Source organism: Salvia miltiorrhiza, chromosome 7, assembly GCF_028751815.1.
Source record: "Salvia miltiorrhiza cultivar Shanhuang (shh) chromosome 7, IMPLAD_Smil_shh, whole genome shotgun sequence".
In the NCBI taxonomy this organism is placed as follows: Eukaryota; Viridiplantae; Streptophyta; class Magnoliopsida; order Lamiales; family Lamiaceae; genus Salvia; species Salvia miltiorrhiza.
The window spans coordinates 18,384,475-18,403,398 of NC_080393.1; the positions used below are offsets into that span (position 1 = coordinate 18,384,475).

Sequence of the window (18,924 nt, forward strand, 5' to 3'; positions counted from 1 at the left end):
AGCAAGTCCATACAATTAAAACCCTCCCCATTTAAACAACCCAACAAGGAAGAATAAATAAAATCAGCCTAACAGAAGTGTTAAAATTAATTCAGGCCCAAGTTAGTATGTATTTTTATGTGAGATTTTATTTTGTTGGGTGATGCAATTAAATTATGGTTTTGAATATTTCATAGCACTAAGTTAGTCATTATTTTTATGTGAGATTTTTAATATTTATTAATATATTATATTATAATTTATTTAATTTAATTCAACTAAATAAATAATTTATTTAATTTCATTTGACCAAATTGGTCATCTCTAAATGGACCCAATAACATTACTCTATAAAATATATACCATTACCAAATACAAATTATAAATGTGACCTCGACTAGGAGAGTGATCAATTTCCTAAAAAATGAGAAGATATGTGATTTATCTAACTTAAATAAATATGTTTTCTTATTTAGTACACAATTATTTACGTGCACAAATAAATTAATTCCAATTACAACATCTATTTTCTCAATTACTTAAATTTTGGTCATATTGCGTGCCTACATTTTTACATTACATATTTTCATGGATGATCAAGGCCACCAAAATCATAAATTAATTGGACATTTTTTACCACTTAAATTATCAAAATTTAAAATAAAAGGAAAAATTGCATGAAAGTACACGAACTTTGCTAAAAATCCATATTTGACGCGAAGTTAAGATTTTACAATTAAATACACCAACTTAATAAATTGTTTAATTTTTACGTCGATTACATTTTCGGTGATCTGATAAAATGACGTGGCACCTACGTGTCAAGCAAATTATCCCACGTGGAAATAAAACGACAACGTTTTATTAGAGCAAAACAAAACGGCGATGTTTTAAACATAACAAAACGACGTCATTTTGTTAATTGGATTAAAATTAGGGTAATTCAGCATTTTATTCTTTACTCTACCTTCTTTCTTTCATGCAACATTTCATCTCCACTTGTAGTATGTTCCAACTCTCTCCTTCGATCACCCCTATCGGTAATCTCCCATCTGTTGCCGTCGGTTTACTTTGGCCACAGTGACGGTGAGTGTTGTTGAGGCGCGCGAAGTGGCGGCTCTCTGTGGGATAATGGCGGCAGACAAGTATGTTTCGTGATTCTCTCTTCTCCCTAACAAGGAAATCGAGAATTAAGGAGGAAATCGAAAATTGAAGAGGAAAATTGAAAATTGAAAATTAAGCTCATAATGATTCTAACCTCTCGACGCTGACAACAAAAGAACTTTCGACCATAATTTTCGGGGTTCTAGAGGTCTCCACCTTCGCAGGTCTGCTGCACCGGCATGTAATCCCGTCGCCTTTGGATCCAAATGAAAACGACGCAGAGAAAGATGACATGACGAATAAGCTAGGTTTCCCGTTCTTGAATTGAAATGCTAAATCTCCTGTCCTTGAAGAGGAAATGAGAGCTCAACGCAATGTTGAGGATGAGGAATGCAAAATTAGGGTTTGTGTCAATTTTTAAAATTGATGTAAAACAACATCGTTAAATGTAAAAGAAAACGACGTTTTATTTTTTGTCCGGCGAACGGAAAGGCGTGTGCCGGCTAGCCACATAAGAGCCACGTCATTTTAAAATTTGGGGAAAATGAAATCGGGGTCAAAATTGAACAACTTATTAAGTTGGTCTATTTAATTGTAAAATTCTAACTTCGCGTCCAATATGGATTTTCAACAAAGTTTGTGTATTTACATGCAATTTTTTCAAAATAAAATATAGGAGTATTTGTTCATACAACATTTTAAAACGATCGTATTTACATTATAAACTTCATAATAGCCACACACAAAAAAAATATTATGGTTATTAGATTTGTCGAAATCGAAATAGATCGACATTATTATTAAATAGAAATCTTATTAATAAAGAAAAAAAAACCTAGACGATGAAGCGCAGTCTGTTGGTAAGACGCTTCTCCTCCAACCAATAGGTCGGGCGTTCGAGTCACCCTAAGAGCTAGAGTGTGAATGGTTTTTTCCTTTCTTTGGTTGTAATAATTTTTTTTTAAAGAAAAAAAAAACTAAAAGGAACCCTTGAAAGCACAGAGGAAGCAGTCTAAGGGTCGAGCCTCATTAAAATCTCTTTAAGAAAAACTCAGTGGGAAAACCCTCAAAGAGAAAAAAGGAGTACCCGTCCCGGAACCAAACACTAAAGAACCAAAGCCTAGAGGAAACAGAAATGATAATAGCTGCGATGAGCTTCGCTCTAGCCATCACCCAAGCACAACCATGCACTATCCCAAGGCCGACTCCGACAGTGACTGAGGGGAAGCTTTGGCCAGACCATCACCTCCCTACAGCAAAGCCGGAGCGTCATCCGATCCTTGAGCAAACAAACACTAATAAGAACCAAAACCTTGGTCCAACTATCACGACCCAAGCCATAAACTGAAGAGAAATACATGAGCCTAATCCCACCCCGCGAGTTCGAAGCGGCAGCCCCAAAAAATCGCAGGTAGGGGACAACAGTAGTCCAAGACGTGGACCAGCAAACGAAGAAATTGCTTATATTCCGGGAGAGAACACGGACCACGACTAAAAGGGTGCTGAAAAATCAGCAAGAGCCACTCAATCCACAGGCTCTTATCAAGAATGAAGCAACGCATGTTATAAATCCCAACAGAAAAATTATGACGTCGCTCACCGCGATGCCGCCAATGACCCTCCAGCGCCCAGCCCTTAACTCACCAAGAAGCTGAAAAAGACGTCGTAAGACACACCGCAACCCAATCACCAGACCGATCAAGAGTATGGAAAGAGAAAACCCCATGCAGAAGCGACGACTAAGTCATCTTGCGAAGATGACTGTGGGTAGACATGTCTATGTGCACCCCGACTTTTATGGCGTCGATTTCATAAGGCCACCAGCCCTTGTTCATAGTAGTATTCGCCATGATATCCGCCTCTTGGTTGCCTTCGCGATAAATATGGCTGACCTGCAGCTGAAAATCCTAAAAAGATCAAGAGTTTTGTTCACCACAACCACAAATCTCCAAATGACCAATGTAGATCTGAAATCAAGTAAACGAACAACATAAGTTGAGTCAAACTCAACCCAAAGATGGAGCTATCCTCTAGCATGGGAAATTTGAATGGCAGTAATTATGGCCGACAGCTCCGCCTCAAAGGCATAACCATTGCGACCTTTAAAATGGTAGCAACCACGCACGCAACACCATTTGTCGTGGAACATGCTGCACGCTGTAATTTTTCCAGGGGATCCCAGAGCAGAGTCGTCCGTATTTGGTGGTAGTTAATATTATTTTAATATAACATTGTAGTACATTTTTAGTCTTGTGGTAGTAAATGTTGAGGTTATTTAGGTATTATTTAAATAACAGATATTATTACATGAGATTGAAATATGAATGAGCATATATAAAAAAAAATTAAATTTGGGATGAATATGAGTATATAAATTATAAACCGGTACCATATATATATATATGTATATATATATATAGGATAGGGTTAATATAAAAACCCCTCTTAAGATGAAAACTAGGAACCAATTTAAAGTCATTGATTTAAATAAAATAGAGGGCTGGGATTAAACTACAGATGCACAATTTCGATTGCATAGATGCACAGTTTCAATTGCATAGATGCATAATTTCGATTTGCTTGAGTATTTTGCATTGTTGGTTTCAATTGCATAAATTGTATATTTTTTAAGTGCACAATAAAATATAATAGATGCACAGTTTCTTTTGTTGACTAAATCCTAACCATTAGATCTAATATTTAAAAGGTCATGATTAGGTTCCTAGTTCTCATTTTAACAGAGGTTTTTATTAGAACCTCTTCCTATATATATATATATATATATATATATATATATATATATAAACAGGTACAAATATATAGATTTGTAACAATTAATTATATTTATAAAATTAAAAAGGTTCAGGTAATTAATCAAATTTGGGATGGATATGAGTATATACATTTTAGACAAGTACACACATTTATCGACATGTCTACTTGAAACTAGGGTTGTAAACGAATCGAATAATTTTGCTCGATTCGAGATTCGATTCGAAATTGCCCGATTCGTATTCGAAATTATTCGATTCGATTCGATTATTATTCAAATACGTATATGAAATTATGATATTCGATTCGATATTCGTAGATATTCGATTCGATATATATAATATATATATATATATAATAAATATAATATTTTAATTATAATTATTTATATACATATATATAATATTTTAATTATAATTTTATAATATCTTATTCTGATCCTAATTGTATATATATATATATATATATATATATAGAATATTAACATTTTAATTATAATTTTTGTAGAATTTAATTTTTTAACCCTCTTTTTTAAAAAAATAGTAAAAAAACTATCCTAACCCTAATTGGTTTCTACCTATCGCGCCCCCATTCCCAAAGATTTGAAACCATTTCAATTTCCAAGCTTCCAGTCCAGCGGCGCTTCTTCTCCTCTTCTCCACGCACGCCGCGCCGTCTGCTGCTGCCGTCGACGTCTGCCAGGCTCGTCGCACGCCGCCGGTCGCCCTCCTCTGCTGCTGCCCTGTCGTGTGCACCACGACGCCCTCTCCGTCTGCTCCTTTCGCGTCGCCCTCTCCGTCTGCTGCTGCCCCGCCGTCTGCACCCGCCACCCTCTCCGTCTGCACCTCTTGCGTCGACCAGCGTCGATCTTTTCTGCCCACCAGATTTCCCATCCTCCACCCCGCAACCTTTGATGCCAGAAGACTGGTCAGATCTGAAGCTCTGGATGCTGCTACTGTGCGGTACAGCTCTTGCGCGGCGGGAGCGGCGACTGGCGAGGGGTCAACGCTGGGTGGAGTAAACGGCGTCGGAACTCAGATCTGAATAATCGCAACTCAGATCTCTAAATTTATGAACTCAGATCTGAATAATCTCCAAACACATTGCATCAAAAAATGAATTTTGGAGGTGTTGATTTATTTCCTGTTAGTGAAGTCCAATTTTGACGACGTGATTCATTTTGATTTTGTTGGGAAAATGAGGGATGCAAAGGATCTGAATCCATTATTCAAACTTCTGTAATTTTCTTCTTGATCCATTTTCTTCACCCAATCGATTTGGCTCATTTTTTATTTCCTTCAGAATTTCGAATCGAATATTTTCGAATCGAATAATATAGAATACAAGTCGAATACTCGAATCGAATATTGGAATCGAGTATTCGGAAAAAAAAAATTAAGGTACTTTTAAAAGACGAATCGAATACTCGAATCGAATCGAATAATTCGAAAATATCAACGAATCGAATACCGAATCGAATTTAATATTCGAAATCGAATCGAATCACGAATCGAATATTAGTATCATTTCACGAATACGAATCGAATATGTTGATATTCGCTTCGATTCGATTCGATTACAACCCTACTTGAAACTTTCTCTAATTCTAAGTGTTTTGTTATTCAAATTATTTGGGTATAAGTAACATATTTTGATGGGTACTAATATTTATCAACATGTCTACGCTCATTTTTTTTTTATTCTAATTTTTGTATATTAATGTTTATTTTGTAATATTTGAATTTCTATTGAGACGAATAACTAATTATTATGAAAAAATATATTTATAAATGTAAATATATGTAGATAATAACATGTATTGCTTTACATTTTTGCGATAAAAATAAATAATAAAATCATTATTTATATATGAAATTTAGATATTGCTCGTGTGTGTATATATATATATATATATTATTTTATTTATTATAATTATGAACATAACTAAAATAATTTCCCATAACATTTGGACCGATTACACACTACTTATTTATAAATAGCTACATGTGTTTTGTTAATTAGATTAGAAATTTAACAAATAAACACCCGGAATAATTCATGTACATTTTACATGTAGTTTGATACAACCTTTTTTTTATTTTTATTGAGGAATAGTTCACGTACAAATATTGCGGTATTGGGGAATGATAGCAATTTTGTATTCGAATATTTGTTTTTTCTTATTGAAATAATTAAAGATTACACCCACTTTTGTAAAATATATTGTTGAATTCTGGTCAAATATGGTGTGCAGCCCAGCCTGAAAGTCAACGTAAACCCAGTATACCCCCAAATCAGAGAACCCTTCTCATCCGATGTTCCGCCTTCCTCCCTGCGCCACCCCCGCCGCCGCCTCCACTGCTCTTCCTGAATCGTCCGCCGTCCTACTCCTCCGCAAAGATCGGAAACCCTCATACTCTATCTGAAATTTGTCCCCAATTAGAAAACCCTGATCTCGCGTCTGCTGTCCTACTCCAGTACTCCTCTCCGCCTTCCTCTCTGCTCGTCGCGGTTCGCGAGGAACCCAATCGGAGTATGTCTTTTATCCTAATTGCATCTACTTTATAAATTATTTGCTGCTTGTAATTTGTCCAAAGCTAAATGTGGTAAGAATCTAGAGAGGAAAGCTACAACTTAGTAAAAATGCTTATGCTGTTCTGATGCCTGAGCTCTATGGTTAGAAATCAGAGTTGATTCATTCGTACAAATTATTACGAATTTCTTTTCTACTTCAAATTTACTTTTGGATGAGTAAATGTACTGATCAGAGTTTGCTAATAAAATTTATTCTATGGTTGCCTGCAATCTTACATAGACAATTATTTATTTTGATGTAGCAGGGAATGGAGATATCGTTGTTGAAATCACTTCTCAACAGCATCACTTGTTTTTTACAATTATCCTCTTGTGAAAGCATAAAAACTGAACCAGTTCAGACATATCACAAAAAGATTGAAGAGATACTGAATTTTTTAAAGCCAATACTTGATGCGATTGCCGATGCTGAAATTATCTCCGATGAAATGCTTCAAAGAGCTGGAATCCTACAAGCTGTTGATGACTTGAAAGAGATATGTGAAAACTGGCAGCCATTAATGAGTAAAGTTTACTTTGTACGTGATAAGGTTTTTTTATAATCAGTTGAACGTCTATAACTTTGTTCCATAGAGGTTAACTTTGTACTGGCTGATTTTTCTTGACATCTAGGTTTTACAAGTTGAGTCACTTATGTCAAAGATTAGAAATCATAGTTTGGAGATTCTGGAGTTGCTCAAGTCTTCTGATGATTGCTTACCTGTTGAACTCAGTTCTGCATCTCTTGAGGTAATGTTTAATGGCTAAAATTGTTAGCCGTTACTTTTCTATGTGTAAGAGGTACGTATGATGACAGATTGGTTACTTGTTCTCATGGGGGGTACTTTACATGTAGCAATACGTACAGAAAATCAAGCACGTGGAATCTGAACAAACTTCATCAATAATTATGGGTGCTATCAAGGATCATATGGAGGGTTCTGGAGCCAGTGCAGAGAGCCTGGCAGACGTTGCTGATAGTTTGGGCTTAAAGTCAAATGAAGAACTTCTGATTGAGGTTGTGGCTCTTGAGAAATTGAAGGAAAATGCTGAACAAGCTGACAGATCTAGTGAAGTTGATTATATAGATCAAATGATTTCCTTGGTCACCCACATGCATGACGAACTTGTAACGGTGAAGCAGTCGGAAACCTGTAATCATGTTGCGATACCTCCTGACTTTTGTTGCCCTCTTTCACTTGAACTCATGACCGATCCTGTTATTGTTGCATCTGGGCAAACATATGAGCGGGCTTTTATAAGAAGGTGGATAGATCTTGGGCTTACTGTCTGCCCAAAGACACGGCAGACTCTAGCACATACAAATCTTATTCCTAATTACACTGTCAAGGCTCTCATTGCAAATTGGTGCGAATCGAACAATGTGAAGCTGCCTGACCCAAAATCAATCAACTTAAAGCAGCCTTCTTCACTACTTGCAAATGCTGAATCTGGTGGGGTCAGAAGAGTTAACAATTCTGGAACACCAGATAGGTCTGTTGGTTCTCCCTTAGTGGGTTCTATCCCATCAATTGCCACACGAAGAGATGGAACCTCCCCATCTCATCCACGTTCATTGTCTGCAGATTCTTTCTCCGAAGCTGCTGTAAATGGCAATGGGTTGGATATAGATAGAGTATCCCCGAAGAGCTCTGAAGACAGGTCAGACCATTCAGGAGAGAGAACTTTGAACTTAGGTGGTCTGGTTCTGATGTCCCCATCAAGAAATGGTGGAGCTAGTGCTGATGTAGAATTACCTCAGGGTCATAATCGAACCAATTCAGCATCCAGTACACATTCTAATTCTAATATGTCACAGGGAACAGCAACTGATGGCAACGAAGTGGCATCACATGCTTCAGCATATGGTAGTGATGCTTCTGGCGAGCTTAATGCAGAGTCCCGGCCTGCTTCTAACTTAAGTGCTCCACAAAGAGACAGTGATGTCCCATCTAGGCCGGAAACAAGACTGCGTGGCCAAGCAATATGGCGTAGGCCATCAGAAAGATTTGTGCAGCGACTTGTTTCTTCTCCTACTGTGGAAATGAGGCCTGACCTTTTAGAAGTTGAAACTCAAGTCAAAAGACTGGTTGAGGATCTTAAGAGCACTAACATTGATGTGCAGAGATCTGCTACACACGACATTCGGGTTTTGGCTAAGCATAACATGGACAACCGAATAATAATAGCAAATTGTGGGGCTATTAACTTATTGGTGAATCTACTCCGTTCAACAGATTTGGCAGTACAAGAACATGCTGTTACTGCTCTTCTCAACCTATCAATTAATGACAACAACAAGACTGCCATTGCAGATGCTGAAGCTATTGAACCCTTGATTTATGTCCTTGAGACTGGGAGTCCTGAGGCTAAAGAAAACTCTGCCGCGACTCTTTTTAGCCTCTCTGTGATGGAAGAAAACAAAATCAAGATTGGGAGGTCAGGTGCAATCAAGCCTTTGGTTGATTTGCTGGGAAATGGAACTCCGAGAGGCAAGAAAGATGCTGCCACTGCACTGTTTAACTTGTCCATCAATCATGAAAATAAAGCACGCATTGTGCAAGCAGGTGCAGTCAAATACCTTGTGGAGTTGATGGACCCGGCATTTGGGATGGTTGATAAGGCGGTGGCTGTTCTGTCAAATCTTGCTACTATTCATGAAGGGAGGGCGGCAATTGGTCAGGAAAATGGAATCCCGGTTCTGGTTGAAGTTGTTGAGTTGGGGTCTGCAAGAGGTAAAGAGAATGCAGCTGCTGGTCTCCTGCAGCTGTGCACCAACAGTTCTAGGTTTTGCAATATGGTTCTTCAGGAAGGTGCCGTTCCCCCATTAGTGGCCCTCTCACAGTCTGGAACACCGAGAGCCAGAGAAAAAGTAAATTCACAATCACTCTGTTCCTTTTCCGTTGCTGCCCATTTGTTAATGTGATTATTTACTGCATTTTTCCTTCTTGCAGGCACAGCAACTGCTTAGCTACTTCAGAAATCAACGCCATGGTAATACGGGCAGGGGTTGATCTGTGTTGCACTAGCAAATATTGCGGTAAAAAACTGTATTCAATGTGTAAATTCTGTGATGCAATTAACTTATTTTAGATCCTGTACGTGTCTTGGCTACTTTTCCTCTTGCTCTGTATTTTTTTCATCCCTTTTCCATTTGTTCACTATATTGAAAGGATGACTTATTAATTTGTGAGAGATTGGCTTTGAGTTTCTCAAGTTAGCTTGTATTCGTTTGTAGAGAAAAATAATACTAGTATATTGTAAGCTTCTCTGGACTCTTATTCATACAGCTTTGGGGGTGCCTTTTCTATTGTATATATCTCTACGTTTTGGTCTAGGAAGGTTGAGAATTTTTGTGTCATTTTATTATTGCATTTTTCCCGTTAGCATTTAAATTTGACCTTCGAGTGTAGAATTAGTCGATCAGAGGGGATTATTTTAATTGAATTTGATGAAAGCACGTGAGTTTACACAACAGCAAAAAAGGATTATATTCCTGCGTCGCTAGATTTTAATTCTTATATGTATCTGGCGAGCTGAATTTTGTGATCCCCACCTATTATAAAGTTGTAAAATGTCCCTCAAAATTGTAAATACTCTTTACATTAATTTGGATATGTTGAGACAATTCAACCTTGGGCTTGATTGTTGATAGCTGCGGCACTTGGAAGGAGAGAGTATACATAATACTCTACCAAGACAAGAAGACCTTGCTCCCATCGACTTTTTCTGCCAAACCAAAGCATAATCTATGCCTATATAAAAAGGCCTGCATGATAACATATTGTATTTATAAGAAATATTACGATTCTTTAAGGATTAAGTTTGTTTTATATCAATTGAGTTTGTCTAGTTAAGTAGACAATGGAGTCGGGTAGTCGTATAAATTATTTCTTATACTAATATACTCCAGTTTTTATTGACAAAAACTGTCGCTGCTAATTTCTTATAGATATGAAATACTGTAATATATGAAGTAAACTAGTATACGCCCATTCGTGCGATGCACGATGGACATCGAAATTAAGAGGTATTCAGACTAAAAAATTTAAGGAGGTTGGTAAATTTGAAATAAAAATATCCTTAAATTTTATGAAAAATATTTTAATACACATTCTTCATAAAGTAGGGGATTTAAATATTATATGAAAATTTTATTCACATGCTTAGTTTATATATGGATTGGTTATTGTGAAAATTATGTTTTTCGTAAGAATGTGAGAATATTGTATTGAATTTATAAAGTTAATGCATTTAAAAATATATATATTACCAAAAAAATTATTGTTAAATTAAATAAATATAAATCATATGTTCAATTCTACTTTTTTTTACAGGAAAAATAAATTACAAATCTATGAATTTATCTTTTTTTTTTTCTATTAGATTAAAGAATTCTAAAATAAACTAATATAAACTCCTACACCAAGTTGGATTTTAAAAAAAAATATTATAATTAAAACTCGTAAAACTCAATTGTATATGAATTTCCTATTTTTATATATAACCAATACAGAATAATCTATTGAAGCAATCCAAACATACGACAAAACATATGAAAATAATTAAATGCACTATGGTCCTTATCTCTCTACACTAATAACAATAATAATAAAAAAAAAACCTATTAGTATAACGCAAAAAGAAATTATGAAAAATTCATGCAAGTTTAAAACATGAATATAGTGAAAAATAAAAACTTGAAATAAAAGAGTAATAAAAATAATTGCAGTCTTGCATAATAAAATGTACATAATTTTCATGATTTCATAAAATATTTTATGCAAATAACAAAAAAGATAAAAAACTAAATTCATTTATAAAATAAGAGAGAGAAAGAGATTAATTTGAATATCTTCTTTTTAGTTTAAAGTTTTTTTATATACTATTATAAATTAAATTAAAGCTCATGTCATGATATTTAATTTGATATGCGTATTAAAACTTTTAATTAATTTAAATGTATAAATTTTAGGAAAAATAAAAATTCTAAATGTAAAAAAAAATTAAAGAAAAAGGAAAAAAGAGGGAGAGAGAGAGAGAGAGAAAAAGAGTGAGTGACGGGTAGTTGGTTAGAAGTGAAAGAAATTGGTTAAATTTAGAGAAAATGGGAGAGAAAATATTGGCGGTAAAAAAATTACTATTATACTGATATTTTATATTAATACTAGCAGATTTAATTAACAGATTGTAATAATGGCATAACTTCAACGATTTTTTTCAAAAACAAATCTGAAAATTAAATTATACTATAATAGCTTGTTTTGGAGTAAATAAAAAACTCATACTATAACTAAACGAATGCAGCACAATTGAGAACTTTTAAAAAATTATGACGAGGTAATAAATTAAAGGGTTAATTACGCTAAAAGCCACGAACTATATCCCAATTTTCAATTTTTTTATGAATTTTTTTTACTAAGAATTTTTTGAATTTAAGGGATTGAATAATTTTTCCATGCTTTTTTCTCCAGTGAAGCTCCAGGCTGACTCGTCGCCTACAAGGTAATACCAAGCTGACATGGCGCCTATTAGGATTGAAAAATTGGCATTTGGAAAAAAATAAAAACAAAAAATCATTCTCTTTCTCTCCCCCTCTTCTATGTCCGGCGAACTCCATCGCCCCCTCTCTCTCCACCACCCACCGCCTTTCCCCACCACTCCCGCAGATCCGCCACCTTCCAGATGGAGCAGTGGGGTTTGGCTCGACTGCTGCTGCTTGATTTTTGGCAGACTCCACCGCCCCCTTTCTCTCCACCACCCACCGTCTTCCCCCACTACCATCATCAGATCCGTCGCCACCAACCACTTCCATAAATCCGCCGCCACCCAGATGCAGCAGTGGGGTGGTTTGTGCTCGACTGCTATTGGTCGATTTTTGGCGAATTCCACTGCCCCCTCTCTCTCCACCGCCCACTGCCTTCCCCCACCACTATCACCAGATCCGTCGCCATCAACCATCTCCGTAGATCTGCCGCCTTCCAGATGCAGCAGTGGGGTTTGGGCTCGACTGCTGCTGCTCGATTTCCGGCGGACTCCGCCGCCCCCTCTCTCTCCACCACCCACCGCCTTCCCCCACCACCATCACCAGATCCGCCGCCTCCCAAATGCAGCAGTGGGGTTTGGGCTCAATTGTTGTTCGACTTCTGACGAGCTCGAGCCCAACTGAGAGAGAGGTTTGGGTTCAAAACGACGTCGTTTTACCCCCTACTGAACGACGTCGTTTTGATTTTCGTCCGGCGATGCCATGTCATGTTTCAGTTAGCTTAAAAATGTCATGTCAGCTATAAATTTGGGGATTTTTATAAAGTACGGAAAAATTGTTCAACCCCTTAAATTCAGGAAATTTTTGATAAAAAAAAAAAAAAATCTTGAAAAGTTTGAAAATTGGGGTATAGTTCGTGAGTTTTTGCGTAATTAACCTTAAATTAAATTTGACTTTATTTACAGTATCTACTTAGATAGCGGAAATATGGGCTGAATGTCAACGCAAACCAAATCAGAGAACCCTTTTCATCCGATGTTCCGCCGCCGCCTCCACTGCTCTTCCTAATTGTATTGTATCTGCTTTATAAATTATTTGCTGCTTGTAATTTGTCCATAGCTAAATGTGGTAAGAATCTAGAGAGGCAAACTACAACTTAGTATGCTTGTGCTGCGAATTTTTTCTACTTGAAATTTACTTTTGGATTGATGTAGCAACAGTTACCACATTTGTTTAATAAATAGCCCAGTGTTAAAAGCACGCGTTATTTGCGTTACAGCTCTCCGCATGACCAAATTCAACTGTTACCGATTTTCGCAGCAATGGAGATACGACGGCGACCATCGGCTGCTCCGCATTTTTTCCTTTCTACAGCATCGTCGCTCATCTTCGGTTGTTCCTGCTCTCCAATGCCGAGAGCAGCCCATTAGCAACAAAGCTCCAGCGTCATCGATTCCGGACTTCGATTCTCATGCATATGCCCGAATGCTTCAACTTTGCACGAAAAACAACGACCCCAACAGAGCGAAAATCATCCATTGCGATACTCTGAAGAGGGGCAACTGTTTGGACCTATATGCTCGCAATATTTTGTTGAATCTCTACTTGAAAACGGGGCTTCTATCTGATGGTCTTCAAGTGTTCGACGAAATGCCTGAGAGAAATGTTGTTTCGTTTGTTACTATGATTCAGGGCTATTCTCAATTTAAGGAGTATGATAAAGCTGTAAACTTATTCTTTAGGATACATAAGGAGGGTCATGAGCTTAACTCTTTTGTTTTCACCTCGATTTTGAAGTCGCTTGTGACCATGCATTGGTTGGAATTAACATTGTGCGTTCATGCTTGCATTTATAAGCTTGGTTATGGTTCTGATGCCTTTGTTGGGACATCTCTTATAGATGCTTATTCCGTTTTTGGGGTTGTGAACTTTGCTAAACAAGTGTTCGAGGGAATTGTCGGAAGGGACATGGTATGTTGGACAGGGATGGTGTCTTGCTATGCTGAGAATGATTGTTTTGAAGATTCACTGGATCTATTTAATCAAATGAGGTCGGAAGGCTTGCTGCCAAATAATTATACTTTTGCAAGTGTGATTAAGGCGTGTCTTGGACTCGGAAATGCTGAATTGGGAAAGAGTATTCATGGATGCGTTGTAAAGACATGTTATGAGATGGATAAATATGTGGGTGTTTCCTTGCTTGACTTGTATACGAGGTCCGGGGACATTGAGGATGCTAGACATGTATTCGAGGAGATCCCTAAAGACGATGTAGTTCCATGGAGTTTCATGATTTCTCGGTACTCGCAAAGTGATCGTTGTCAGGAGGCATTGGATATGTTTCTTCAAATGAGGAAAACCTACGTAAGTCCTAACGAATTCACTTTGGCTAGTGTCCTCCAAGCTTGCGCGACAAAGGAGGACCTGGAACTCGGATCTCAAGTCCACTGCCACATGATCAAGGCTGGGCTTGATTTGAATGTGTTTGCTCTCAATGCCCTCATGGACGTGTATGCTAAATGTGGAAAAATATGGTTTTCAGTGGATTTGTTTGTGCAGTCCGCGAATAAAAATGAGGTTTCCTGGAACACGATGATAGTTGGATTTGTCCAACTAGGAGATGCAGAGAAAGCCTTACTATTATTCCTTAATATGTTAGAACAAAATGTCCAAGCAACTGAGGTAACATACTCCAGCTTGCTTAGGGCTGCTGCATGTTTGGCAGCTTTGGAGGTTGGGACTCAGATACATTCGATGACTGTCAAAACCATGTATGATGAAGATGATGCTGTCAGCAATGCTCTTATTGATATGTATGGAAAGTGCGGACGAATTAGGGATGCTCGTTCAGTTTTTGACTCTATGAGAACACAAGATGTTATTTCATGGAACTCAATGATTTCGGCATACTCAATGCACGGTCTTGGTGCTGAGGCCTTAAAAATCTTTGAGGCTATGCAAAAAGCCAAAATCACACCCGATCCTTTGACCTTTGTTGCTGTCCTTTCAGCATGTAGCAACACTGGATCAATGGATCAAGGCCAGTCTTATTTTACTTCCATGCAAGAGGACTATGGTATTAAACCATGCATGGAACACTATACTTGTATGGTATCACTTCTAGGAAGATTGGGTCATATTGACAAGGCAGTAAAGATGATAGGAGAGATTCCACATGAACCCAGTGTTATGGTATGGCGCGCATTACTTGGGGCTTGTGTTGCACACAGTAATGTTGAGTTTGGGAGGATTTCCGCTGAGAAAGTGCTTGAGTTGGAACCCCAAGATGAATCAACTTATGTGCTTTTGTCTAACATATATGCAGGTGCAAAAAGATGGGATAATGTGGCTTTTGTTAGGAAAAGGATGAAGAAAAAAAAGGTAAAGAAGGAACCTGGCCTTAGTTGGGTTGAGATTCAGGGAACAGTTCATTCTTTTGTTGTAGGAGACAATTCACATGAAGATATCAAACTAATTCACGCAATGCTTGAGTGGCTCAACTTGAGAAGCAAAAGAGTTGGATATGTTCCTAATCATGATGTGATTTTGCTTGATGTTGAAGAGGATGAAAAATCACGTCTCTTGTGGTTGCATAGTGAAAGAATAGCTTTGGCATTTTCTCTTGTTAGAACGCCTCCTGGAAGCCCTATACGCATCATTAAGAATCTTCGTATATGTGCTGACTGTCATGTTGCGCTGAAGTTGGCATCTAAGTTGGCACACAGAGAAATTGTTGTTAGGGATATCAAACGGTTTCATCACTTCCATGATGGTATATGCTCCTGCAATGATTACTGGTGACGCTTTACATAGATATTTAGAGTTCTTTAATGGAGTTGTGCCGCAAACTTGACTTGGATTGGTTATGATTCATAAGTTGATTGAGAACTTATTGATAGGGACAAATCGGTCTCATCACTTCCATGATGGTTCTCCTTTTGCAATGATCTCCGGTGATATGCTAACTAGTTAAGCAGAGTTCTTTACTGCAGGAGTTTCGAGATGTAAACTCCGTAACCCTTTCAATGGGAACTGCGTTCGGTGTTGAACAACTTCATGTTTCCTCGGCTAGGACAATACAGATTTGCAGGTAGGTCTCATTTTAACATTTAGTCCTTTAATGAATTAAGAATGCTGCAATTTCAAAGTAAAAAGGACCTCTTTCTTCCCTTTCCCAATTCCCATCTATTTCTAACTCTAGGTTCTAGATTTTTTTCTTTTTTTCTTTTTGATGTTAAATTGATTTTGTTCATGAAAAGGCTAGTAATTGCTTATCTATTTTGTCTTCTTGCTATTGATGAAGCACTTGTAATACAATATACTATAATCCGTGTGCTGTTCTGATGTCTGAGCTTTATGGTTAGAAATTAGAGATGATTCATTCTCACAACTTATTACGAATTTTTTCTACTTCAAATATACTTTTGGATGTGTAAATATACTCATCAGAGTTTGCCAGAAAAAATTATTTTGTGATTGCCTTGCATCTTACATGAACAATTATTTACTTTGATGTAGCAGGGAATGGAGATATCATTGTTGAAATCGCTTCTCAACAGCATCACTTGTTTTTTACAATTATCCTCTTGTGAAAGCATAAAAACTGAACCAGTTCAGACATATCACCAAAAGATTAAAGAGATACTGATTTTTTTAAAGCCAATACTTGACACGATTGCCGATACTTAATTTGTCACCATGAAATGCTTCAAAGAGCATTTGCTGGAATCCTACATTCTGTTGATGAATTGAAAGAGATATGTGAAAACTGGCAACCATTAGTGAGTAAAGTTTAGTTTGTACGTGATAAGGTTTTTTTTATCATCAGTTGAACGTCTAATAACTTTGTTCCATAGAAGCTAACTTCGTACTGGCTGATTTTGCTTGACATATAGGTTTTACAAGTTGAGTCACTTATGTCAAAGATTAGAAATCGTGGTTTGGAGTCACTTATGCTCAAGTCTTCTGATGAACTCAGTTCTGCATCTCTTGAGGTAATGTTTAATGGCTAAAATTGTTAGCCGTTACTTTTCCATGTGTAAGAGGTGCGTGTGATGACAGATGGTTACTTGTTCTCATGGGAGGTACTTCACGTTTAGCAATACGTACAGATCAATCCTGACTTGTAGAGGGCCATGCTCGTTTGATCGTATAATTAAGATTCTTGAAGTACACTGATCGAATAAAAATGTTTCTACTGAACGCTTCGGAACGAAGTAAAATGAAGATTCTTGAAGCTTATCAACGAGAAGAGGGCCATGCTCGTTTGATCGTCATTATTGACTAGATATTTCCTCCGCGATCAATCCTGACTTGTAGACACAATGTATCAGGAAATTTCGGGATTTTAGTGATAGAATATGATTGTATACCTTCCTTTATCCCACTATTTTGTTGTTATGTGCTTTCTATATGACTCTTTGTCCAATATCTTGTTCTTTCTCTGTCATAGTTATTGATCTCTTGTGATTTAGTGCTTTGCTGCTTCTTTGTCTCACTGAAAGCAATATCTTATCTTACTATGTGGTTTGTTGTTACAGTCATGCTGCAAAAAGAATTGAGAGTCTAACCGCATATTTTCCTTTTCAAAATAGTTAGTCAATACCATAATAAGATGCTAACTAGAATATGAATCAATATTAATTCCTTAAAAAGTATGTCAACTGAAGATATTATTCATGCTTGAAACTGATTTGTTTTGTTCTTTGTGGACAGTGAAATTGATATGGATTTTATCGGTGTCCAATTGAAAGGTTTTGGGTCATCATTGTGATGTAAGTTCTGGGAATACACCCTCTCTCCTTTTCTATTTATTTTCTTTTGTTTATCAGATGAAAGCAGAGATTGAAGGATGTTGTTGTTAGGGTTTGGCCAAATATATTATATGACGTGAAAAGAACTGGGAAGAATATTAGAGATTCTTCTTGGAGTGATGCAGTTTTAGAAAAGTGGGTTTCAGCACATATCTAAACACAACCATAATCGTGTATGGATAAGCTGTGAGCTCCGTAATATATAGCTTTTCTCTGCATATTTCCCCTGCTTCGAATCTTTTCCCTTATACTCGAATAATAATCTTTTCTATTCTAGTTAGCACAAACCAAACATGCTGCTATATATTTATATATCTGTCCTGTTCTCGAAATTAATTTCTATACAAAATCAGCTATGTGAATTTATAGAGATAAGTGCAGCATTGGTTCATCAGATGTTCATCATTTAAAAAAGCTACTCCCTGCTCATCTGCATTTATCATTTTGTGTTATATCTCTTCATATTTTTCCACCAAAAATTGTATTAAACCAACTTTTATAACTAAAAGTCCTTAGTTGATACATGCCTTTTTTTGGTATTGAGGAATATATATTTTTAAAGACCGGATGATGAAACAAGGATTTTGATGCATTAAGTATGCTTGGGATATTTCACTGTGTCTGACGAAACAAATCTTTTTACTCGGGTTGCTGCTAGTGTTGTTCAGAGCTAACCGGTACTGGATGAACCGATTGGGAACTGGCCCATGGCCAACGATCTGAGGCTAGAACCGTTGACTGGTGGGCCGAACCGCAACCGCCCTAGACAAGGGCCGGTTAAAGGCCTGAAATTCTGAACCGTCAGGCCGAACCGCCAATTTATAGTACTCCCTCCGTCCGCGAATTAAAGCCCCATTTGCCTCTAAATATTTGTCCGCGAATTAAAGCCCCATTTGCCTTTTTGTACCCTTTTACCCTCCCTCTTTACTTTAAATTACTACCCTTTGCCATTAATTATCCCACCTCATTTTTTAACCTACTTAATTATAGATTTAAGTATTCATCCTTAATTAATGCAAAATAAATTTATGTCTATTAATTTAGTCTTTCTCTCTCAATTGGAATTCTAGAGAATTCCAATTCATTTCGCAGTTGCCTCTCTCTCTCTCTCAGAATCGGAGCAGATGTCGCCGGTAGCTGAAGCGGCGCCGTGGTTGCTGCCGGATACTGAAGCGGCTCGTCTCCCTCTCTCTGAAT

At 37.1% G+C, this 18,924-nt stretch overlaps 2 protein-coding genes across 20 annotated transcripts; both read left to right on the top strand.

The window, feature by feature from the left end:
* The first annotated feature begins 5,969 nt into the window (after positions 1–5,969).
* On the top strand, positions 5,970–9,766 carry LOC130993102 (U-box domain-containing protein 4). 4 transcript variants are annotated; one of them, XM_057917829.1, is made up of 5 exons: positions 5,970–6,388; positions 6,696–6,968; positions 7,063–7,179; positions 7,286–9,301; positions 9,384–9,766. In XM_057917829.1, exons 2-5 carry the CDS (start codon positions 6,699–6,701, stop codon positions 9,441–9,443), a joined length of 2,463 nt encoding a protein of 820 aa, XP_057773812.1. In that variant the 5' UTR covers positions 5,970–6,388; positions 6,696–6,698; the 3' UTR covers positions 9,444–9,766. The 4 variants fall into 4 exon arrangements, with proteins under 4 accessions (XP_057773812.1, XP_057773813.1, XP_057773815.1 ...); XM_057917830.1 differs by having other exon boundaries at positions 6,021–6,388; positions 6,693–6,968; XM_057917832.1 differs by having other exon boundaries at positions 6,068–6,388; positions 6,693–6,968; positions 7,298–9,301.
* A 3,120-nt stretch (positions 9,767–12,886) lies between these two features.
* Positions 12,887–18,007, top strand: LOC130995679 (putative pentatricopeptide repeat-containing protein At5g13230, mitochondrial). 16 transcript variants are annotated; one of them, XM_057921064.1, is made up of 5 exons: positions 12,887–13,042; positions 13,194–16,004; positions 16,433–16,695; positions 16,810–16,908; positions 16,976–18,007. In XM_057921064.1, the coding sequence occupies exon 2, from the start codon at positions 13,202–13,204 to the stop codon at positions 15,713–15,715; it is 2,514 nt and encodes an 837-aa protein (XP_057777047.1). In that variant the 5' UTR covers positions 12,887–13,042; positions 13,194–13,201; the 3' UTR covers positions 15,716–16,004; positions 16,433–16,695; positions 16,810–16,908; positions 16,976–18,007. The 16 variants fall into 16 exon arrangements, with proteins under 16 accessions (XP_057777047.1, XP_057777045.1, XP_057777038.1 ...); XM_057921062.1 differs by having other exon boundaries at positions 16,436–16,713; positions 17,630–18,007; XM_057921055.1 differs by having other exon boundaries at positions 16,436–16,695; positions 17,630–18,007.
* Positions 18,008–18,924: the final 917 nt, after the last annotated feature.